Source organism: Sebastes fasciatus, chromosome 19 (assembly GCF_043250625.1).
Source record: "Sebastes fasciatus isolate fSebFas1 chromosome 19, fSebFas1.pri, whole genome shotgun sequence".
Taxonomy (NCBI): domain Eukaryota; kingdom Metazoa; phylum Chordata; class Actinopteri; order Perciformes; family Sebastidae; genus Sebastes; species Sebastes fasciatus.
In genome coordinates, this window is record NC_133813.1 from 23,552,703 (window position 1) to 23,577,441 (window position 24,739).

Consider the following 24,739-nt stretch of genomic DNA (forward strand, 5'->3'; position numbering starts at 1 on the left):
GTACTTGAGTCCTTGTGCCAGTCGTACTGCAATTGCACCGATAATAGATCTTAAACAAAACACTAATTCAAATTTTTAAGTCACTGCACGAATCTTTTATCCACACGACCATCAGATAGAAATGTTGACAGATGAAACCATGGATCGAAACAAAACATGGAAATAAATTCAAAATATCTGTATCAAGTGAGATCCCATTCATCCTCTTGAAGGATAACACACACGAACTCTTACCTCTTGAGGGAAAATCGCTGGATATTTGCTGCAGAAACTCCCAGATTAAGTGCACAGATTACTTGAAATGACTTGATATGCATGTTGATTTGTAGCTCCATTCTCTTTCCCTCTCTCTGTCTAATTTGTGTCTGTTCATGTTTTGGGGGGAAAAGCTCAGAAACGGAGGGTAATTCTTTACAAGTAACACTCTTCTCTTTACCCAACCCTCCTCTTTCTCTCCACCATCCTCCTCTTTATTTGGCCCTGTGGCTGGTTCTCTCTCTGCCGGGCAGAACGGGCCTCTTCACCCCGGACATGGCCTTTGAGACCATTGTGAAAAGGCAGATTGGGAAGATTAAAGAGCCTTGCGCCAAATGTGTGGACATGGTCATTTCTGAGCTAGTCAATACAGTTAGGCAGTGTACCAAGAAGGTAAAAGATAAAACAGTAGATAGCGCTTTTTTTGTTGTTTTCAACCCCTCATCTGCTGTTCATTCCCTTGTACTGTAACCACCTGGCTCTCTCCAGCCCTCGTTGGAGTGGCTGGGTGGACAGGCTGGACAGGCTGGCCGTGGTAGAAAGCTGTGCTGAAGAAAGCCAGTGTGGAGGCTGAGCGGTCATCAAAATGTGGCTGCCTATAAATGATTAAAAGTCAGAGCAGTCTCAGGTTAAGACTTTAATTAGCACATTTGTGATGACTTATTGTGATCACATTACCAAGAATTAGTAAGAATTACAGAGTGGCCTCAGTTGGGCTGTTTTGGCATGGTAAAGGATTTTGAGCTGCGTCCCAATTACACACTAAAAGTCTATACCATACACTTTATGCTGTCATACTGTTTAGTTAGTAAACAAGAAGTCAGTGTGCTTTATTGTTTTCAACTAACATGAAATGATGCAACATGTGCGCTGACATGCATCAAACTTTTCAGTACTTTTGAATGCTACTGCCATTTAAATTTAAGCTAAGAAAAAGCTGAAGGTTTTTCCTATAGACTTAGGATATTCTTTATCTTGTGTATACAAGATATTATCTTATTGTTATTATCTTGTTTGCACGTGTTGTATGTAATGTGCACAACTGAGAACCGGTATTTCGTAGCTTAAAGGTCACCTATTATGCAAAATGCACTTTTCCATGTCTTTTGAACATCAATATCTGTCCCCAGTGTGTCTACAGGCCACCATAGTATCATAAAAGACCATCCTCTCTCTTTTTCTCCTCCTCCGTTTGTCCGGAAATGGGTGCAGAAAAAAAAATCGCTTTTTTTCCTTCTCTTCTGACGTCATTAGAGAAATGCAAGCCATGTAAGGGTTTCCTGGTCGAACCAGAGAGAACCTTCAGTAGCTGACCCCGCCCCACAGCGCGTCACTGTCTCTCCTCCTCAACCTAACTTGAGCAAAGTCTGCAAGAACCAGCAGAACAGGCTTCATGTACTCCCATCATCTAAATATAACATGTTCTTTCACAAAGGCTTTATGTAATTACACTGTTTAAACAGATGATATTTATATATTATATATATTTGATGTCATGCATGTAGCAGAGTACAGGGAGTAAATAGTGACTGTAAGCAACACAACACATTTCTGTTTCACAGTCAAACTTTATTTGAGTTGACAGATGACAATATTAATTATTCACAGCATTTGTAATCATCTCACCTGTTAGTTAGTTATGTTAACATGGTACAGGAGAAAGTCTTCAGCTCTGGTAAACTATGGTAAGCTAAGCTCTGGTGGTCTGTAGTCATGGTAACACAGAGACAGCTACTACTGTAAATAATATACCATTACTCTGATCTTCCATACATTTATCTTTTAGCAGAAATAATGAACTGACTACTGTTTCACATCTTCTATTTTCCACCCTGATGGTCGCTGTGTTTACACACCGTCTCATAGCGGTAGCATGTAGCTAACCCGTTAGCATGTAGCTACATGCTAACGGGTTAGCTCTGTATCTCCCATCTGCTCTCAGCTATCTGCTCTCAGCTATCTGCTCTCAGCTGTCTGCTCTCAGCTGTCTGCTCTCCTCTGGGATGATTCTGTCGGTCATTTCTCACAGATGGATCTGTAAAGACAGACGTAAAACAGAGTGTATGTTTACGGTTTACAGAGTTGATGCATGAGGTAAACACTGAGTTAACTAACAGAGATATAAATAGCATTATTTACCTGAGAGAAACCGTCAGGAAAACCTGGAATCTGGACCGCAGATGTTCATCATGTGTCGCCGATTTCTGATCAGATTCCTCCGGTAACGTGCGCTGGGTGAAGTTTCTGGTTTATAAACTTTAAAGTGGTTTATAAGCTCTATTCTAGCTGCCTCTCCCTCCACTCCTCTCTCTCCACTCCTCTCTCTCTCCAGAGCTTCTCCGGGAGGGAGGGGGAGGGTGACGCTGTTGTTGTTGAGGAAGTTTGATTGACAGAAAACGCTGACCAATCAGAGCAGAGTGGGAGGAGACAGGCTGTGAATCAGTGGTTTTCAGACAGAGGCTGAATTAGGCTCTGAGGCAGGCAGACTCAGGCTGCAGTATGAGAAGAATAAAGGGTTTTTTGAACATTGCAGCATGTAAACATGTTCTAGTGCAACATTAAAATACATCTATGAACCTGGAAATGAGCATAATATGTGACCTTTAAGATGATATCGATACACATGAGTATCGCGATATTATGTTTTGTGATACTCTATAGATTCTCAAAAACACTGTATTGATTGTTAATTAACCTAAAAACCTGATGGACGCTATTCTGTCTTTCAGACGTTGTAGTGGGCTCATTTTAAAAGCTAGTGAAGGTACCTAAGGAATCCATTGGTACCAACCATGTCATGCTAGCTTGTTGCGAAGGAGGTTAAATAACGCTCCAAACTTACGCAAAATTTTGGCGAGGAAAAACTGTCATGGCCATTTTCAAAGGGATCCCTTTGACCTCTGACCTCAAGATATGTGAATGAAAATGGGTTCTATGGGTACCCACGAGTCTCCCCTTTACAGACATGCCCACTTTATGATAATCACATGCAGATTGGGGAAAAAAACATGCAGTTTTTGCATGCAGTATAAATGAGTTATTTTTACCTATTCATGTGATTTAAAAAATGCAATATATCGCCTTGCTTACAGTTTAAATCGCAATATATTGAATCGTTACCCCTGTATCATGATACGTATCGTATCGCCAGATTCCTGCCAATACACAGCCGTAGTATTTAGTGTGGAATTGGGACACAGATTGAGTTTTCTTTGAACCTCCTGTCCCTCTTGAGGGCGTCTCTGTGCAAGCTTTGTTGTAAAGAAAAGATTATCACCACTTTGGAGGGATTTGGAATTGATTTTGTACATTCACTCGAGTAGTTTTCAACTCAAATAGTCTTAGTTCTAAAAACCTTGACTAAGACACCTTTGCATACCTGGCAGCCACATTGGATGACCTCAGCGACCAGACGTCCTTATGCGTGAGGCTGCAGCTGTGCACCTGCAGCAGACAGGAGCCATGACGACTAGGTTTTAACTGCTCTTCAGCAACAGGCCTCTGGGGCCACACTCTCAGCTACAGACGCTTGAGTGAGTGTGTGGCCAAAAGAAAAAGCAGTATTCTTTATCCAAATTGATCCACTGTGACCAAACAATTTCAACAGCGGTTGGACTGCAACAACCTGGAGGCCTTGGGGATGATAAATGTTATGATTAGGAGTGATGGGTGGAGAAAGGGTCAACGCTAGAATGGATCGGGGCGTTTTGGCTGAATGTTGGGGTGCACAGCTGCGGTCTCGCGGTGCGTCGCTTGGAGTTTTTTGGCTGGTTGAGTTGTCAAGGCTTGGAACTCTCTCTATTTCCTCTTGTCTCTTCTCTCTGTTTGCTCTTTATTGATAGAGAGAGACTCCAGCACTGTCCTGTTGTAGGATGCCTTCAAGGGAAACCAAATGTCTCACTTGCATTTTCTTCCTTCTGTGCTGTTTATCCCCCCCTAGCCCCCCAACCTCCACACCTCCCCTTGTCGTTTTTATCTTCAATTCTTCTGTTCCATCTCCAATTTTTACCTTCCTCGTCTGTGTATTGTCCTCTTCCCTTGCCATCTGTTTTCACTCCTTTTGATTTGTTTCGTCTCATGCCCTCACCTTCTCACTTTGCCTTTTCCTTTCTGTCTTCTTCCAACTCTTCATTTGGTGTTTTTACTTCCTCTCTCTCTCTCCACATCTTTTTGTCTTCTTTTTATTTTTGTTTTTATCACTCCTCTCTCCCGTGCTCCCTGCTTATCCCTACAGGACGGGGCTGTTCACCCCTGACCTGGCCTTTGAGGCCATAGTGAAAAAGCAGATCCAAAAGCTGAAGGAGCCCACACTGAAGTGTATAGATATGGTTTCGAACGAACTCACATCCACCATACGAAAGTGTAGTCACAAGGTAAAATGCCGAAGAGAACCAAGCCACTTTCTCTATCTGTTAATCGCACAGGTACGGGTAGACCGATGGCTGGGCATGCAAGTATTGATATAAGGAGATGTATGAGAGAAAAAACAGGCCTGAACTGCTTTCTTATAGTATTCTTCATAGTATTTTAAAAACTGCCATTTACTAAAGAGTGACTCTGAAATTTAGACAGATATAATGAGAGTTCAATATTATTTTATTTCTCTCTAAAAATCTCCTTACAATTGGGAAAATTAAGAAAACCTCTCTAATCCATTAATGTGGAATTGCATGGTTTTGTTGATTACACTTACAAAAGCATACTAAGCCAGACAGTTGATTATTTGCATATAGAGGCAAATGTAATATAGGCCTAACAACCCATTTGTTGAGGTTTTAATGCTATTTCTTTTTTTAAACATACACACGACTCTCAACCAGGAGACCGGTGTTTGAGACCGCTGTGTTTCGTTTTGAAAGTTATGTTCGTGAAGATTGTCACGTGTATGTTACATTGTTTCCGTATGTATTTCACCTAGTTTACATTCTTATTTTAAGCCCAACCATGATGCTTTTCCTAAACATTAGTGAGTAGTTTTGTTGCCTAAACCTGACTGCAGACGTTACCGTAGTTTTGTTGCGTGGTGTACAAATGACACACGAAAAGTTTAAAATGCATCCTCATGACACGCGGAATGTCATGCTATTTATTTATTTAATTTTTGTTGTTTTTGAGAATACTATTCACAAAATTGAATGCATAATGTGATTTATATATCCTTCATAGATACTAAAACAAGAATCTACAGCTAAGCTAGCGGTTCTGTGAAACTGTACTTGAGCTTGTACTGAGCTCACAATGATTTTTACCAGGTAAAATTACCATGTTCACCATCTTAGCACAACATTTGCTAGCACAGAAAGAAAGATAAAGTAGGCCACAGCTGAGGCTGATGGGAATATCATTAGTTTTGCAGGTACAATATTTGGTCTTAAACCAAAGTATTGGACAAATTACAATTTTGATTGGATGATGGCACTAATTGAAAAGTTAAGGGATCACCATTATACCTAAAGCCACAACTCTAGTGTGTCTAGAAAGTATCATCCTGCCAATGTTCAATCTATTGATCAGAATGAATACCCAAATTAAACAATACCATGATTAGATTATACTGTAGGTTACATGGATATTCAGAGCAGGTCTAACATTTAAAACACTAGATATAGATTCCTCATGTCACTTCAGCCAGCAGATATCGGTCTATCCTTACTCCAGATCTTACTAGTCTGCATTTTAATTCAACTTTATTTGTCATTGTCTTCTGTCAATTATTGGCCTTATATTGACAATTTAACAAATTGTTGCCTCTCAACCTGCATGTTGGATAATTTTCTTTCATATTTGACCTCATGATGTCTAAAAATCCTTTGATTTAAGTTGGATAAAATCACTTTTGTTTCTGTCTTTGTGCGTATGATTTAATATAGTGGAGTGACTGATTGTGTAGTTCCACCCGCTGACTAATTGACGTATTTCGAGCGTCTCTTTATTTATCTTTTTTTTATTTCTCTTTCGTCCTCTCCATCCTGTCGTCCTCTAACCCTTTGAGCCGGCTGCTTCCTCGCAAAGCAAATGACCAAAAGACAGCGTGACCTCCTTTGGATTTCTCTTCTCTGTCACACTTTTATCTTGATTTCACTTTCAGAGACAAACTGTATTTAAAGATACTGTATTATAATATACAGTGGTTGGGAAAATCCACAAAGGGGTCAGTTTGAAGTCTTCCTCCATCACCCTTTCTCCCATACCTCCCTCCCTGCTCCTTTGCATTGCATGTCAGTCTGAATCACCGCCAGTGCCTTTGCCTGCTGCTTTGTTTGTAAAAAACAAACATTTCTTTCTCAGTTTTCTGTTTCTATATCAGTTTTTAAGACACTTCATCAGATTTTGGCAGCTTTTATCTGTCTTCAAGTTGCAATGCACCTTTCCAGTAGCACACATTATGTTGCTTTCAGTTGCTTGGACATTGAATACATCCACAGTTTATTGGTTTTGTTTGTAAATGTTTTATTTTCGTGGTTTTCACAAATTTTGAGTATTGGAGTGAATTCAGGAGATGTGATCCTCAATAAAATCAGTTAACAGTATCAATAATTGGACAATGGTGACAATGTCAATTGTAGCTGTCTTTCCTCAAGTTAAAAACTTCACATATTTCCTCAGATTCAAAAGAGCGATTTGGCTAAACTGTCAAGGGGTTAAACTAACCAGATGCTGTAAAGGTATGCTTTTACAAAACAGATGTGTAGGCTAGTTGAGCTCGTCTGATGTGATACAGACACCTTTGAAAACTAACATAGAGCTATGCAGAAAAAAAAGAAATATACTTTGCATGTGTTTGTCCCTAACAGTTACAGTATAAGCACAAGTGTACCAGACAAGAAAGAATGGTGGGCTGATAACAATTTTGAACAAAAGGACTATTTGAATAACCTCAGAAAGTATTATTGTTAATTCCAAATGCCAAAAATTAGCATTAATTTGTGTGAACTGTAAATTGCTAAGCCCCTTAGTTTCTTTTTTTATGCCTGTCAAGCTTTCCATTGTAGCATGGCACTTTAAAATGTGTCAAATATTTCCAACAAATTGCTTGAATTATAGATTAGGGTCTTCTTTAGAATTTAAACAAAGAATAATGTACATTAAAAATATGTTTTTTTTACTTTACTGAGCTTTTTTTTTGGTACATATGCTGGTATTTACCATGTTCCCAGTGCAAAGTGATCAACTTCATGAAAAATCCATCATTTTATTTTAAAAGTTACACTGCCGGAATGTTGCTGCATAACAGGAATAATCATACGAAATCTACAGTAATTTTTAAATAGAGAAGCAAACAAAAGCAGCTTTCTCGTTTCTAACTCACGGCGTTTTTGTCAGTTGAAATGGCAACTGTTGTTAGCATATGGAAAACTCTGTCTCCAGCTGTCTTTTTAATGTTTCAATCTGACTCTTTTTAAACATAAACCATGTAAAATGGTCTTAAATATACAAACCGTATGATGGCTACATCCTATAATGCTAAAAGACTGAGGCTAAAGCTACAGGTCCTGGTAAAAAGCTAATTAGCCGGGTGTTCTAACGTTTGCAGCTTAGAACAGACAAACAAACTGTTGATTCCAGTAATTAGACTGACATTCATCTTAACAGTGTCCCGTTATTATGAAGCATCTATTCATTATGGATGTCGTCTGCTTTGTAATTGGACCGAAACCAGGAAGCAGTAAATCAACTCGAGAACCACAGAGAGGTCCACTGATATCCACTCACTCACTCACCACAACCATCTGACAGACATGAAAGATGCATTGTAACTTGCAAGAAAAACAGCGCATATTTTTCTTTCTTGCGCTGTGATTTTTTTGGTTTTGATTTTTCTTTTTTCCTCACACTTCTCCAAATTTGTTTGTGTCACATTGGAGGCCCACCAACGTCTGCGTTCGTGGGTTTGCAATGAGCTCATGGAAAAAGAGACCCGCAGTGTGCTGGGAAAAGGGAAGCGTCTCTGCCAGAAACATTGTTTATTCTGTGTTTGTGTGGTAATATCACAGACTTTGCACTATTCTTCTGCATTTGTTCCACATTGGCAACAATTAGACATTTTGCACATGAAACCCACTCAAATCCACCCACTGGTCAGCTGGGTGTGCAGAGACTAGAGCCGAGACTGGGATAAAACTCCTGAAACATAAACCTGTTTAATTATGTTTTTGTAACGTATTTTGTTGTATTGGTGGAACTGTGTGTTGTGGTTCAGTGAGATGAGATATGTAGTGCTTTACTGCAGATTTGTGACAGTTGTCATGTGTGTTTTTGCTACCTACCTACTGTGCTCTATGCTCACAGCTGGCTCAGTATCCCATGTTGAGAGAGGAGATGGAGAGAATCGTCACCCAGCACATCAGAGACAGAGAAAGCCGCACTAAGAACCAGGTAACACACAAAAACAACTATCACACAGTAAGACAAGTGAGTGGTTTATGGTTGTGTAGAGGGTGGTTGAGTTGTATAGAATAGGATTAACTTTTTTATTAATATTTGCATAGATGTACTTTCTGGCGTATATTTGTAACATCTTTGAAAACATTATATTTAATGATCTCAGCATCTGTTAATTGTTTAGAAAGTATGGGGTTAAAACCATAGACTGTATATAGAGATGGACGACGCGTCTCCACTTCCTCCCAGTGTACAGAAGTGAAGCCAAAATATCCCGGATACAGGATCTGCCATCTTGAGATTTTGACTTAATTTGGAACCAGAGTCTGCACAGTAGCGATCGGGGGCCTGGAGCTGCAATATCAAGGTCACCCGTCTGAACCAATTGCAAGCCGAGCACGGCTTGTCACAGCAGCCAATCATGACGTCTCACCCCCTTTATAACTAATTAAAACCAAACTTATTAGAAAAATTAATACTTGATCAAACATCACCGTGATGAGAACTACCTAAAATGACAGAAACCATTTTTGGGAAAAATGTACTTGACGTGTACTGTGACTCTTTAGTTTGGCCCATGTCCCGTCCACTAACATGGAGGGGGCGGGCTTTATGACCTATACTGCAGCCAGCCACCAGGGGGCGATCCAGATGTTTTAGCTTCACATTTGGGGAGCTGTCATGTTGTCCATCTTTATATACAGTCTATGGTTAAAACATTTTTTTTTCCATTTGTATTGGGGTTTTCAGAGTAAAAAAATACTGTAGAACTAAAGGAAAAAGTATTTAAAGTACAGGTATTAAGACTAATAAAACAAATCAATGTTTTACACTTGAGTAATACATAAATGAATAAATAAAACTAGAGTAATGGTGTTTAATCCAGGCTAATTTGTGGGAAGGATTAGCACTGTTTTTCAAGTGGTCGATAAAGGGTTGCCAGATCTGGTAGAAGTTATCTTCACTCCCTCTCAATGAGAAATTTTTTTTTTCCAGAAGCGAGTGCTGCATGACGTCTTTATACTGCACTTTTCATTGGGATTGTCTACTTTTTTGACAAACCTACAGTATGCCACCAGAATAATGTGAAAGATGAATGAGATTTGTTGAATTTTGCACATAGTGGCATAAAAATGCTGAAAACTCAAAAGGAGCATTAAACAAATAAAAATAAGGCTGCTTACGGTCTTAGGTGAAATTAATTTTGGTAGTTGTAGTTTTTATTGCTATAGCATTACAGCAAAAGTGCATCAACAAAACCTCTAAAACCAAAAACCTTGAGAAGTTCTAAAATATTATCAATAAATAGTCATTTTTGATAACATCTCTCTCTGTCTCTGTTTAGGTGATGCTGTTGATAGACATTGAGTTGTCCTACATGAACACCAACCATGAGGACTTCATTGGATTTGCCAAGTGAGTTTCTGTTTTTTGCTTCTTCTCCATTATAAAGACCTACAGTAGGTGTAAGATTTACCAGTTCATGTGCAGTTTAAGGTCTAAATGCAGTATCTCCTGATGTGTTTTGTTGTGCAGCGCTCAACAGAGGATCAGCCAAATGAACAAGAAGAAAGCAGCTGGCAACCAGGTACTTTGATCACACTAAACATACTGTCATTTCACTTTTATGTGACAGGTTATACTACATTTTACAGGTTATATAGTACAGTACAGCTACAGGATCATGATCCCAGACTGAACTCCTCCTACAGTCTGGTTTCGTCTGTTGGCCAGCAACATGACATCTGAACTTCATACAGTCTTTCTTCCATAAGGCTTTCTTCTGTTAGCACTCAGCTCTCTGTTTTGCCCATGCTAAATGTAGCGCAGCTACATAGTATCGTGTTACCTTGGCGGCAGTCCATATATTACAAAATGCAGCCCTGCACGGCTCTTGTGAACGTTACACACTAATGGACAACAGTTGTTGAATCTTGAAACAATTGTCCTTTTGGTGAAAGTCACGGTGATGTTGGCACAAACTGAAGTCTGTTACAAAATATCAACGATCTTATATTAATCAAATAGAATGCACACTAATACCTCCGTCAAGGTTACAAAATCCTCAAAATCTTTCATTTTTTAAAATGGAAAATGGTTTGAAATGTTTAATCTCCATTTGGATATCGGATTGCATCAAAATACAAATAGTAACAGACAATTATGCAATACATGTGTGACTGCTTTTTTTTTTAATCATTATTAAGTAAGTGCAGAAGTTCATGTAAAAAATGCAATTTTTTTTTTTAAATGTTAAAAAATCTCCCCTCCAAAAAAAATAATTTACAGAATCTCATCATGGCTTTTAAACCAGGCTATTAAATAGGCTTTTTCGGTTGCTATAAGCACCATAGATGTGGGTCAAGAGGGGCCTACAACACCCAGTAGTGGGTTTTATCATCTATCCACATGGTAGATCACAGAAAGAAGGTATAAAAGAACACGACAGCGACCTCTAGCGACCATAGTAGTGGATGTTGGGGGCGTTGGATGGGACACAAAACACAGGACTTTCACCCAGGAGACATTCTTTGTTCACATCCTGTGTGAAACCAACAACGTGTAGTTGTCTTTGTGTTCACAAGCTTAGGTTAAACTTTGGAAACATAGTTATTTTAAGTCAAAACACAATGTTTTTCTTAACTAAGTGGTTTAAAAATTTAAATAAATTAAAAAAATTCCAGTGGGCAAATGTAAACGTAATTCCTAATTTTCTGCGTTGAGGTAACAAATGAACAAATAAATAAATAGAAAGAAATACACTACCCCTGTAACTCTCTTTGTCACACTTTTCCATCAGCTCTGCCGCACTTATTTGTTAATGAAAGTGTAAATTGTAGTGAAACTGACTAAACAATTTTAAGCCAATAATATCAGGGACCAATTGCTTATTTATATTATAATAAATACAGTTATTTATAAAAATAAAAATCTAAATTTTTGTCTTAAAATTAACCCTAAGCCTAAGGGGGGGGGCTCCAGTTTTGAATTCCGCGTAGGGCACCAAAAGGGCGAAAGCCGGCCCTGCCTAAACCTAACGAAGGCTTTTGTTTGTGTTCAAATGTAACGTTTCATTCAGTTTTACAACGTGTTAGAACGCGTTGCTTACAGGTTTCACTTCCACTTTTACAACGTAGTAGGTGTAGTACGCCCCTACTGACCCACATCTATGGTGCTTATAGCGACTGAGATAACGCCTCTTTAATGGCCTGATAACAGTCGAATCGGGTGTCGAAACTTCACTTAAATTTGTTGACACATTCTTTAGATGTACTGACTAACCTACATTAACTGGATTCTGTAGGTCAGTCACAATATCAGATCAATGACTATACATTCAAAGTAAAATAAAGACAGATTTTGCCCTCTGAAAGCATCTATATCCTCTTCTATTTTTTTCCCACACTTTATTCTTTAATCTTACTCTCTTCAGTTTTAGGGTTTGTGGGTTTCTATCATCTTGTTTCCTCTGAGTGATTTCTCTTTTTTGCTGTGTCTCGTCCTCTTTGTCTTCCTCTCTGTGGCTTTTCTGCTTCAGGATGAGGTCATGGTGAGTAGTGTGTGTTTGAAGCGTGTGTGACCGTGTGTGTGTGTGTGTGTGTGTGTGTGTGTGATTCTGTGCATGTCTGCGGGAAGGCTTTCATGCGTCTGTGCTCATGTTTTTGATCGTGGATTTATGAGTATGAGTGTGTATGAGATGAGCTTCATACTAACTACAAGTAGACGGGCAGGTGGCTGTGGTGGGGGATGCTTGGCTGCTGCCCTTTCCTTTCTTTTTCAGCTGTGTCGTCCCTGCAGGAACACACACACACGCACGCACGCACGCACGCACACACACACACACACACACACACACACACACACACACACACACACACACACACACACACTCATACACACACTTGCACTACAGGGTGACAAATGTACTGTAAAATGCTATCCTTACTCGACTCTTTCAGTCTTGTTGAAAGACTCAGTTTGGACATTACTTCAACACTGAGGCTAGTTTGCTTTGGCGGTGAAGAGACGCCCCCCAGCAGTAATTTGAACTAGATAAAGAGACTCATGCGTTCCTGAATTGCATCTCAAAGAGAAGGAGAGTGAAGACCAAAGAGACTTTCTTTTCTTGAAGATAATTATTTTTATCTACTCGTCACTAGAGTTCCTCTTTAATTCCCTGCCTCTCCGCAAATCATCCAGAAGGCCAGGGGGGTGGGGGGGAATGTAGACATGCAGTGTGCTAGACATATGTCACCTCCATAGTTGTCAGTTGTAATAACAACCACCCAGATCAGGGTCAAAGGTCAGGGGCACATAATAAACAAAGTGGTGCTCTTCACTTCCTGTTTACAGATGGATGTAGTTAACCCCGCAGCTTCTGTTCTCCTGATTTAACGCCCTCCTGACCTCCATACCAAGAAAACTGTAGGACCCCTTAAAACCCCACTTATTATCAAATATGCTTCTTATTTCATTTCTCAAATCCTGCTCAAACTTTATCTTAAATTCTAGTCCAGATCTGAAACTCTCTAAAGATACCAAATGCATGTGCTGAATATGTAAAAATGATGCACAGGAGTAGAGATGTGCAGGCCTGTGATAGGCATTTTTCCATTTAATCATTTAATGTAATTGTTTTTGTGAAGAAATTGAGAGTCTAAGTATGGAAAGTGTTGTTGTCCAAATTGTAAACCCCTCTGAGACAACGTTGTTATTTTGGGCTGTCGATGAAAAGACGTCTACACACTGTTGTTGCACACGCAAATAATTTCATGGTTTGGCGACAATGTGCAGGCGTTACTCTTTTTTTTATCATTTTAATTTTGGGCAATGTAGATAAAATTGACTAGTGTTACTACTGGAGACTGGAATTTCTAACTTTGATACAATACCATGAAAAATATCGATATTCTATGCCATTTTTTGATACCCAATTTGACAACAATTTGTTGTTAATTTGTTATTAAAAGATAAATAGCATTGTGTGTGTCAACTCACTGTCAGAGAGAGGAGAGAGGAGAGAGCAGAAAGCGCAGCCGGTACCCGTGTATCAATACCGCAGAAAAGAGACTGAAACTGTTTCAAATATTCAATATAGATATGTATCAGTGCTTTGATATTTTTGCGTTAGGGTTATATTTAATTTAATTTTTGACAACACTAGTCAGGATGCACTCTTATAAAAACTATCTTTTATTTGATTATTTTACTCGAAATCTATAAATCAACTCTCAAAAAAACGTCAGATATAGAATATAAAATGTGGCATTGTCATACAGTGTGAAACTATATAAACTACTTCAGAGGAAATCAAACGTCAGAGAAAATGAAAGGGAAGTGGATTTTTGTCACTCCATCACTTCTCTTCAAAAAGCACATAAACCAGTCTGGCTCCTGCATTTCATTGCATGGCCTCAGAAAGGTTTGACATGGGCCATTCTTGTTGTAGCCATCCCTGACCTCCCACCCTGCTTGCTGTCCCCTCGCTGCCGTCCCAGCAGCCAGCTATAATGTGCTGGTGCCTGACCCACATTGTGTACTCGGCCTTTACTAAATGCCCTGCGTTGGCGTTCTCTCCAAATTCTCATTCAGCCCGAAAGAGGAGTTAGCGATCGGTTCAAGGTAAATAACACGCACACCATGTATTGTATGTGTCTATATAGTTTCTGTTTGGTGGAGAGAATGAAACACAAGAGAGAATAAGAGTGTGAGGAATGTGTTTAGTCGTGTAGGTGAGCGTCTCCCTGCTGTTGTTTGTGGCCTCTTATCTCCACTGGAAACATTTTACTGTCCTGCCACATACGTGTTAGTGTAGGTACGTAACAAATAGGGTGTTACGTTAGTGAAATGTGTGTAGGAAATGATGAATGGTGTATGTTATTTACAATCACTTTCCCTTCTCTCTGTGTGTCTGGGTGTCTCTCAGGTGATCAGGAAAGGTTGGCTGACCATCAACAACATCGGCATCATGAAGGGAGGAGCCAAGGAGTACTGGTTCGTCCTCACCGCCGAGTCCTTGTCCTGGTATAAAGATGACGAGGTGAGATGCTGTTCACACACAAATATTAAGATTGTTTGCACCCGCACATTTCTGTTTTGGCACACTGTAAGACTTTTTGATCAGAGTCCTGTTTACGCTCAGAGCTACAGGCTTTTTAAATCTGTAATGCATCCATTCGTCAAATTGACACACAGGCATGTGTTTATCCACTTTGTAGTGTAGTCCAAAAGCAAAACAGCATAAAGAATTAATAAAATTATACGACAGTGATGCAGGATGGGAGTTCCTGGCAAAAAAAACCTCCCTTTGTCATAAAAAGGGAAAAGAAGGAACTCAGCAGAATCAACTGCAGCACACTATTGTCAAAAAATACTCTTTTATTATTATTAAAAAAATAACTAATATTTTTGCTTTTGAGTATTTTTGTACGATAAGGCGTTATTAGGATGTGAAGCAGAGCCTGACTATATCAATATATCACAGGTTTTCTTTTCTTTACATTAGTACATCATGTAAAAAAAATATTTTTATACCTTTTTTATTTTTTAAATTCTTCTGTGTTACCTCGCAATAAGTATTGCATTACCTCAAAATACATTTTGCATTCCCTGTGTTCCATGAAGAAAGACTGAGCTGTATTATGATATAGTATTATGTATGACGTAGCAGACCCTCAGCTGTGTGTGGCTCAGGCACACGTCTGTACCAAGGTGATAATAGTTTGGAATTTTCAGTTCGTTTTTTATTTCATTTTAGTTTTGTCTTTTCATTTCATTTTAGTTTAGTTTTAGTTAGTTTTCAGAGTGTGTTTGCTAGTTTTAATTTAGTTTCAGTTTTTCAGAAAGGTTTAGTTTTAGTTTTTATATATTTAGTTTTAGTTTTAGTAGTTTTAGTTAGTTTTTGTTAGGGCCAGCTATAATGCCTCAGAAGTATGAAGCTATATACATACAAGAACTGTGTAGGAATGGCTACAGAAATGGAAGGATATCGGTTTTATTTAGTTTCAGCTTACTTGGAATATTTTTCCCTGCTTATTTTCATTTTAGTTTCAGTTTTACGTAGTTTACTATAATAACCCTGGTCTGTAGCATTGTAACTAGATAGATAACTAACTAGCTGAGCTAGCCATGACTGTTTGTAATGGGTGTAACACAAACTACATGCATGTGTGTGTGTGTGTGTGTGTGTGTGTGTGTGTGTGTGTGTGTGTGTGTGTGCAGTGCATTGACATGGTTGTGCTGGCTGTAGCTTCCACATTCTTGAACTCCTGAAAATCATATGTGGCCTAATGATGCTGATGTGTTCAGCTAATTTATTAATAAAATCTGGCCAGCGATTTATCATAGGGAGATGTAGTGTGTTTTCAGTGTAGCCTCAGATTAAGGCTGAAGTTTGGCTGAATTTGGGAGATATTTAAAAAGTCTTTCATGTTGTTGCAGTCCAGGTTTTGTGGAAAGTAGCAAACACACATTAATTAATAATAAAAGAAACATGGCATGTTTGAAAAAGACATTCAAGCTGATTTCACAATCATCCAGTGATTTTCAATAGCTGAATCGTCATAGTGAAACGTCCAGAAGCTCCGTTGACATTACATTTTATTGTGATCTACATCTTCGCAGCCCAACCTGAGACGCCATCCCCTCTGTCTGACTCACCTCAAAACTATGTCATTTTAACAACAGCACTTTTATAATATTTTCCAAAAAGCTACAATACCAGGAGAATTATTTCAGTCGGACGTGTTTATTGTTCCACCAGAGAGATTCACAGATTCCTTTCCACTTTCTGCTCCAAACGTTTTTTTTTTCCCGGCTCGTCCCGCTGGCAAAAAATAACTGTTGGTCCTCTGCACACTGCGATGATTTGACCCGCTGGCTTACTGGGTCGACTGGTCAAAGCGGTGTCCCATGATGCTTTGCAGAACTATTAGGAGCTAGCCACAGTCTCACTGTCTCCAGGCCGTAGCCACAGCCGCTGTGCTCGCTGACATAAGGGTGTGTGTGTGTGTGTGTGTAGCGTTGAGAAGGCCTTTTGCAAAGAGTCAGGACCCCCCAGCATGTCAGACACCAAAGCTGGCACACACATGTGCATACCAGAGCCCCCTGCCCTGTTCCCAATTACACACACACACACACACACACACACACACACACACACACACACACACACACACACACACACACGCACACAAGCTGCTTCTAATAACCTTACTTCATTTCAAAGACGGGGCACAGAGTAAGAGAGGGACTGGATTGTAGGGGAGGAGTGTCTCTTGTTAGCTGGTTAGCAGCAGGAGTAACAAGGACCAGAGAGTGGGGGTTGAAGGGGGAGACAGGGGGGAGGAGAAGGAGGAGAAGGTTTTGCTTTTATATCCTCCCTTTATACCATTTTCCTCCCTTCATTTCCCATCGCTCCCTTATTCATCCTCAAAGGTTTATCCCCAAACCAGAGGAAACTCTTCCTCATCCTCCCGTCACGTCTCTCCATTCTCTTTCTGTCTCTCTCACTCTTTCCTTGTGACCCTCTCCTTCTCCCATGTCCCCACCCTTCTCCATCTTTCCCTCGCTTTTTGCACTGTATATTTATTTGAACATGGTACTGCGAGGGGTGCATGCCAGGGAGACCCAAAACCAACACATGGCGCTGGTGTTAAAGCTCAGCACAGAGGTTTTAAGGGCACTGCAAGTGATTTGAGAAGAAGAAAAAAAAAAAGAAAAAGAGAAACTTTCCATTTTGTTTTCCATCCAAGCTGAACATTTTTAAATACTCCAGTCATACAAGAGGTTAAGAGTACTCATGAGAGCTTGTACACACATGTGCACCTGGATGGATGCTGGCCAAAATACACACAGTTGATAAAAAGTTGGAAATATTATTTATTAAATAAAAAAAATAAAAATAAAAAAGGTATAACTGCCTGCAGAGAAAAGAAAAAATGTGCATCTTTTCCAGCATTTCCATACAGACACATTCATTTCTTTACACCAACTCGCAAAACAGTGCAGCGCCGTTTTATTGACTGCCTCTCGTCATGGGGAAAACCCTTGCCGCAGCCTGGTAACACACACACACACACACACTGAAAGAAACACACACACACACACCACCCCCAGACACTAATAATAACTTTCAACCCAACTAGTGGTGCCAGGATGTTTTGGTTAGTGTGTATGTGTGTGTGTGTGTGTGTGTGTAAAAGTGTGTGTGCCCAAAAACCTTCTGGTCTGTATTACCACAGGACATGCCAATTCTTTGAATCAGGCTGCTTTGTAGCTTAAGGCTTCCCAAAGCAGAGAGAGAGAGAGGTAGGGAGGGAGATGTGAATGGAGGAAAAAATGGCTGAAAACAAAACAAAAATGTATGTAAAAAAAAAAAAAACGCAATTGTGATTTTATATGCTGCCAGCACACTTGATATTCATGTGGTCTTATGATCAAATTCATACATTTACACATTTTTATTTGTCACACAAAGACGAAAGATGAATACGTAGAGATTACTTTGCTGTCCTGTCAGTGGTGGTATTTTCTTTGGGTGCCCCTTTTGACCATATGTGTGTATAAGTGTGTGTGTGTGTGTGTGTGTGTATGTGTGTGTGCCCGGGTTTCCCTGCTCCTGCTGTAAAGCTGCCAGAAAGCCAGACTCGCCTGGTGATCCCAGCTGTAAACATCCTGGGGGGAAACAGCAGACTGCTGCTTTCAACGCACTCACCAGAAACACGTCTGCCATACGGTGTGTGTTTACTGTGTGTGTGTGTGTGTGTGTGTGTGTGTGTGTGTGTGTGTGTGTGTGTGTGTGTGTGTGTGTGTCTGCGTGTGTGTGTGTGTGTGTGTGTATGCGCTTGTGTGCTGCGACATGGTGGCAGGGCTCTAAATGGAAACAGGTTGGGTTTGCGGTTTTCATTCCTGCAGACGATGCTCTGTGATGGGACACCGTGTGAATGTTTCTGCCCTCTACTTTGCTTTTTGTGTACTCGGGAGGGATGAAGGAATTCAAGATGGTGTACGCTCGCTGTGGGTTTCGTTTCATCAAAGACAGGCGGGCTGGAAGACAAACTGCGGCCCCGGTGAAGCGGTAGAAAACAAAACATAATGGAAATCGAGGCAGGGGGTCTAGCTAAACTCGTAACGTTTCACATAACGTCAGCTACACACACCAAAGCCACAAACAGTCTTTTTTTGGGAGAGCTATACAAAGACTCGTAAAAATGGCGAATAGACAATGACAGAGTGGCTTCTCTTTCAGCATTTTTTTGTACGGTGGCTTCCTGCCTCCCTGCATATTACATGGTCATTTGAGGTAAAGTCGGTGCAGGAAAGCCAGAGACGTAATTGTAGATTTTGGTTGAAGAGCGCAGTGCGACGCTGGAGGTTTACTGTGTGTTTTAGTTATCTTTTTGGGTAAATGTTCATTTCTTCCATGTGGTTGAACTTTTTTTGGTTTCAGTTAAATCTTTCGGAAAATAAACAACTTGTTGGGAATATAATGCAAAGCACGTATATTTATATATAAATGTGATTCTGTAGGTTGATATCATTTTTGTGGATTTGTTTAATTTCTGTGATTTGAGAAAAGAAAAAAAGAAACTGTCAAATAGATATCCAAGCATCTTTATTTCAACTATTCAAAACTATTTTACAGTTCATCACATTTCAATGACAAATCAAACAATACAACAAAAACTATATATATACGGCACAATAAACTGTAACCTCACGTCTCTGTAAATAGATTTAACTTATGTATCCGTCACTCATAAATCCAGGATAGGCGAGGGCCAAGCCTCTGCGGTGAGCCTTTGGGTGCTTTATTTAGGATCGTGCCCGGGCTTGTCCAGATGGACGAGGGGTGGTGCCGCGTGTTCCCACAGCACTGATGTGCTCGTGCCTGCTGGATGCCCTCTGGAGCGCTTTTCTTGACGTGCCTGCGAGTCGTCCCGTGCTTCCCCGGCCAGCCTAACCAATGTGCAGACTACTGTACAACCACTACTTCCTGAACAGGTAGTCTGAACACTGGGCAGGCGGGCTGGGCGACTGGCAGATAAGCTCACACATTCCGTGAGAAGGGGCTGTCATGATTCATTCACACAAACCATACTCACTGCGACGCCAGTATCTGACTCTTGAGTCCAGCTCCTTCTCTGACTGCTTACAAAGTGCTGATCAGGCTGATTGTGCGGGCTAGAGAAGAAACAGCATGTGAGGGATGGATGAAGGAGGAGGTGGAGGAGGAGGAGGTAGAGGAGGAGAAGAGGTTAGACAGAGGTGATAGCCACTGATTGGCAGATTCAGTGACATTCCCTCCTGTTTCCCCGCTGTGAGAAGCAGCTTTCCAGACGGAGCTCTGTACCGAATCCACTGAATAAAGCTGATCAGTGAATTCTGCGCATTGTTTGGCTGTTATTGGCCAAATCAGTTCAATTATTCATTCATTTTTTTCAACCAGAGAATTATTTTGTTGCGAAAAAACTCAAAAAGTCCCATTTACTTGGCAAAGTAAACTGTTTGTTGAAAATGGAATAAAGCACACAGAGATTGAGAAAGATAAGCACAAATGTATAAACACACACACACACACAAAGGGGTCATACCCCATTTAGCGCAAATTTGCGCAACCTAAACTTGGCTGACCCCCAGGCCAAGACTAAATAAATGAAAACCAGGATATGTCATGAGCCTTTAAACAGTTCAAAAACTGTTGAGATAATGTTTAGTGGTAAAAGATAGTAACGCCCAAAAGTGTGCTCTTAATCTCTCATGGCTAGAAACTTAGCGAATAGTTGTGGTCACACTAAGTCCGACCCAACACCTCCCACTAAAACACCGGATAACCTTTCGTCTCCTTGACTCATGCCAAAACGGAAAGAAATGTCTCCTTGCGGAGGGGATACCTGCGACTTGACAGTCTCCTCTCTCTTCTACACATCTTCAGCAACGTCTCTTCTTCTTGGCTGATATTAGTTTTTGTCTCCTTCTCGACCGGTTAGCCCCAATTCATCTCCCAACGTCCTTTCAATCAACACTTCTGCTCCATTGAGGCGAAATCAGGCTGATGGTGTTCAAACGCGATTTCTGAGTTGTTTGGATTTGTCTACCGAAGCTTCCCAGAGCAAAATTGGCCGCTCCGGCAGCGATCAAGGTGGACCGGCTGGAGGCTCGACGTGGCAAAGGACTGGCCATCAAGTTTCCTCTTCGAGAGACAGAAGGAGAAAAAGGAAGGAGAGAGAGAGAGGAGATATGGAAAGGGAAGGAGGAGGAGGAGTTCGCCGGCCCCCATTTTTCCTCTCCTCTCTTCCTCCTTTCTCCCCTCCCTCTGTCTGGCTTTTTTTTTTCCCTCCCTTTCTTTCTTTCTTCTCTGGCTTTTGGGGAGAAAGTGGAAGGTCAAAGGTGAACAGGAAGTGAGACGCATTCGTTTGGCGTGTGTGTTGTAAAGTTTGGAAAGGGAGTGAATGATTGGCTGCCGAGGGAGGGAGCGTTTTTAGTGAAAGCGTATGTGGGCAGATGGGAGGACGTCTGCGATTGTGCGCTCACGTGGAGGCATATAAGTGTTTGCTAAAGCGTCTGCATGTCCATTCGGTGTATGTATGCATGTATGTATGTGCACGTACTTATGGTACAGATGAGTGTATATGTGGTTTCTGAGTGATGGATGTGTGTGTAGGAGTCAGAGCAGAGGCTCCATGGTCTTTGTAGCGAGGGCAGGAATGTCGGCGTTTTCTTGGCAAGCCGGAGGAAGCCTTGTAATAACTCCAGATGTGCAGCCCTGTGGTCTCCATCTCTCTCTTGCTCCCTCTGTTTTTACTTCTAAAGCTGATTTCCTCTCCCTGTCCGACTCGAATAAAGAGCCCTTTATGCAGCTCTGCAGCCTTCCCAACACACACACACACACACACACACACACACACACACACGGAGGGGGTGGGGGGTGCTGGTGAAGGGTGACATACTACTGGTAAATCAGAACCAGAGCGAAGGAGGTTGTGTGTGTGTGTGTGTAGACGAGAAGGAAAGGTCCGTGTGATTCAAAGTTGAGACATATAGTCAAAGTTTGCCTCATTCACCTTCTTCGTTTCACACACCCACACACACACACTCGCGTTTAGGTTTCTTTCTTACCGCTGGCAGGCAGGAGTAATCAATGCTAGCGTTTCCAGGTGTGTGTGTGTATGTGTGTGTGCAGAGGTGGCCGAGGCTGTGTGTTTATTTTAGCTATATGGTTTCTGAGCTCCGAATCAAAGCAGGCACAATCCCGGGAGAGAGGAGTCAGCAGTACTGGCAGAGAGATGGAGGGATGTGGAGGGAAAGTGAGGAGGAAAATGGAGATGAAAGAAGGAAGCAACTTAAAAATGTGGGGCGAAATGATGCCCAACGAGCGCTTCGACAAATATGAAAAATGTATCGAGCCAGAAAAGAGACTCGTCATTGTTGTTGCAGTAAAAGTTTAGAGTTTAGGGACTGGAAGGAGTGAATGTTAATGGGTGGGTGGGGGGAGCACTGCGGTCGCACCAACATTGTTTCCACTGTTTGGATGACCAGGCAGGCAGCTTCATTTTCTACTCAAAAGTATGCACACACACATCGAGTGTAATCTGTGTTATTCTGTTCTGTCATGAAATATAGCGCTGGTTAATACTTACTTACTTACTAAAAACCTCAAGTTTCTGACTTTGTTTTTCCCATCTTTGTATTTATTGCATAAAGCGAACGACTACGTCAGTTCATGTGGGTGTAATTGTATCTTTTTTGAATGTTTGCATCAGTGCGGTGAGGCTCAGCTTGTGAGCACCATACAGATTTGTGTGCAACATGCCAGCCAAACCCATGAAGGGCAGCCCCAGGATGTGATGCCCTGTATTTCGTGTGAGTGGAAGATCACAGATAGTTTTCAAACTATAGTCCAATCACTATTATTCTTGTTGGATAACACAAATGTAAACCACATGGCAGCTTGGTTGTATTTTCTTTCTCCATCAAAATATATAAATGTAAAACTGAAGAAGCTGTCCAACATATTTCAGATATTGTCCGAAAAGAGAGCGATGTGGTCAAAGGGTCGTGGTGGAAGAGGTATTCAGATTATTTACTTAAGTAAAAGTAGCAATACATTAATGTGAAAATACTCCATTACAAGTAAAAGTCCTGCATTCAAAATTTTTACTTAAGTAAAAGTACAGTATTATCAGCAAAATGAACTTAAAGTATAAAGGTTTCTGCAGAAAAATAGTAGCTAGTCAAAGTGTAGCTAGTTGTACTACTTTATATACAGTTCCACAGTTTAGTCCAGTGGTTCCTAAGCTAGGGCAAAGTGCAACAAGATAAATGATCTGATGGGTCACAAGATGTTTAATAGGGTTGGAAAGAAAACACAAAGTTCTGCAACACAAATTTGTATTCATTTTTGGACTTTTCTCTTATATTTTTGTGACATATATTGGATTATTTTAGCTCTTCTGGCATTGAATATTTATTTGAATGAAACCATGTGAGACACTTAGGGGTGAAATGTCTCTTTGGTGGAACTGCTAACGACTGATATACATCTGAAAGAGTGAAAAGTACAATATTTCCCCCTGAAATGTAGTGGAGTAGAAGTTGTGTCGGCTTTTCAGTGTTTAAAAGCCGCGGGAACTGAATACATGGTCGGCTCCAACTCACTTCCAAGAAAGCTTCTCGTCCAATTCAAAAATTAAATTAATTTATTTAACAAACCAAAAAGTGTTCCAATGTTCATTATATACTAACTCCACAAAGAAACAAAACGAAAAATCTAATAATATCAAAGCAAATAGTCAAATAGTGGTCGAAAGATGATATCTCAACCACGACTTCAGTTGCCCAACATTTACTGAAAACCGCATCACCTGCCGCTAATAGCACACCAAGTGTCTATAATATAAAAAAACAAATACAACCCAAAGCTATAATAAACAAATTCATATTAAACTTAATCTAAATACCAAAATATATGCTCATAATATTTAATATAAGAAGCAGAGTTAAACCATTTCTTGGTTACGACAAAAGTAAAAAGGAAATAGAAATACTCAAGTGAGGTATCCCACATGTGAGTGCCTTTTTATCAAGTTTGAATAGTTCAAATAGAGGCCCAGTCAACTGTCACACACACACACACACACACACACACACACACACACACACACACACACACACACACACACACTGGTGATAAGATAAAGATGAACAGAAATAGTCAAGTTGCCTTTTAAATGTAAATAATATCAGAGACAGAAGACACAGAACAGACACAACAGACAGCCAAATGTATGAAATCTACTGAAGTTAACAGATGTAGCAAAGATGTAAGAACTTGTAGAAGAAAGCTAAAAGATGTAACGGACAAAATGATGGAAAAAATGGCAACAATGCCACCAAAGCCAGTAATGAGTAAATGACAGTGTCTCTTAGTAAAAGAAAACAGTAGAAGAGTGGGTTAGAGATTGCAAAAGAGAAACAAGAGATGAGGGGCGACCGCAGCATGCCAGAGTGGGCCGGGGAGGTACACGGGGTGGTTTGTGGATAATTCAGAGTTTATCCTGCCTGACTGATGAGATAAATGAGTAATGTGTGTTTGTCTTTCTGAAAATGATCATTCTTTCCCGCTGATTGTTCCTCACATATCCAGAGAGCATAATGTCAATACAAAAATCATTAGAGAAACAAAGCCTGGGATAAAACCTAACAGACACGGGACGGATAAAAAGAAACCACATTTAATGTCTTTTGGCATGTTGTGTACACCCATGTGCATGTGCGTGTGTGTGTGTAGTAATTTTGTTATGTGTATGTGAGACTGTGCAGATCTCCTTTGAAGAAGCATTGACAGACATTTAAAGATTACTGCGTGTGTTTAATAACACACGACATGAACTTTGCCTTGCAGCTTTTAAAGAATATATTCTCATGTTGCATGTCTCTCTATATTTATGGCTATTTTATACTCTTTTTTATATAGATAATGTTATTTTTTGTCTTAATGACTGACTTGAGGTACAATTTAATCTTGACATAAGTGAGAGATTTTTTTATGTCCATAAATATCACGTTTTACGAGGCTAGATTTACTGTAAATGTGTAAAAT

General features: G+C 40.3%; 1 protein-coding gene across 10 annotated transcripts in view; it reads left to right on the forward strand.

Annotated features, from left to right (window-relative positions):
* dnm1a (dynamin 1a) overlaps positions 1-24,739 on the forward strand; it is a 68,343-nt gene that overhangs the window by 22,840 nt on the left and 20,764 nt on the right. For 4 of the 10 annotated variants that reach the window (XM_074618540.1, XM_074618541.1, XM_074618537.1 and 1 more), the window contains exons 10-16: positions 510-648; positions 8,545-8,631; positions 9,983-10,053; positions 10,174-10,225; positions 12,176-12,187; positions 14,230-14,259; positions 14,564-14,677. In XM_074618540.1, the coding sequence (XP_074474641.1) occupies positions 510-648; positions 8,545-8,631; positions 9,983-10,053; positions 10,174-10,225; positions 12,176-12,187; positions 14,230-14,259; positions 14,564-14,677 (505 nt within the window). Of the gene's footprint in view, positions 1-509; positions 649-4,489; positions 4,629-8,544; positions 8,632-9,982; positions 10,054-10,173; positions 10,226-12,175; positions 12,188-14,229; positions 14,260-14,563; positions 14,678-24,739 lie in introns of all 10 variants that reach the window. The other 6 variants (XM_074618546.1, XM_074618547.1, XM_074618543.1 and 3 more) reach the window with 3 other exon arrangements.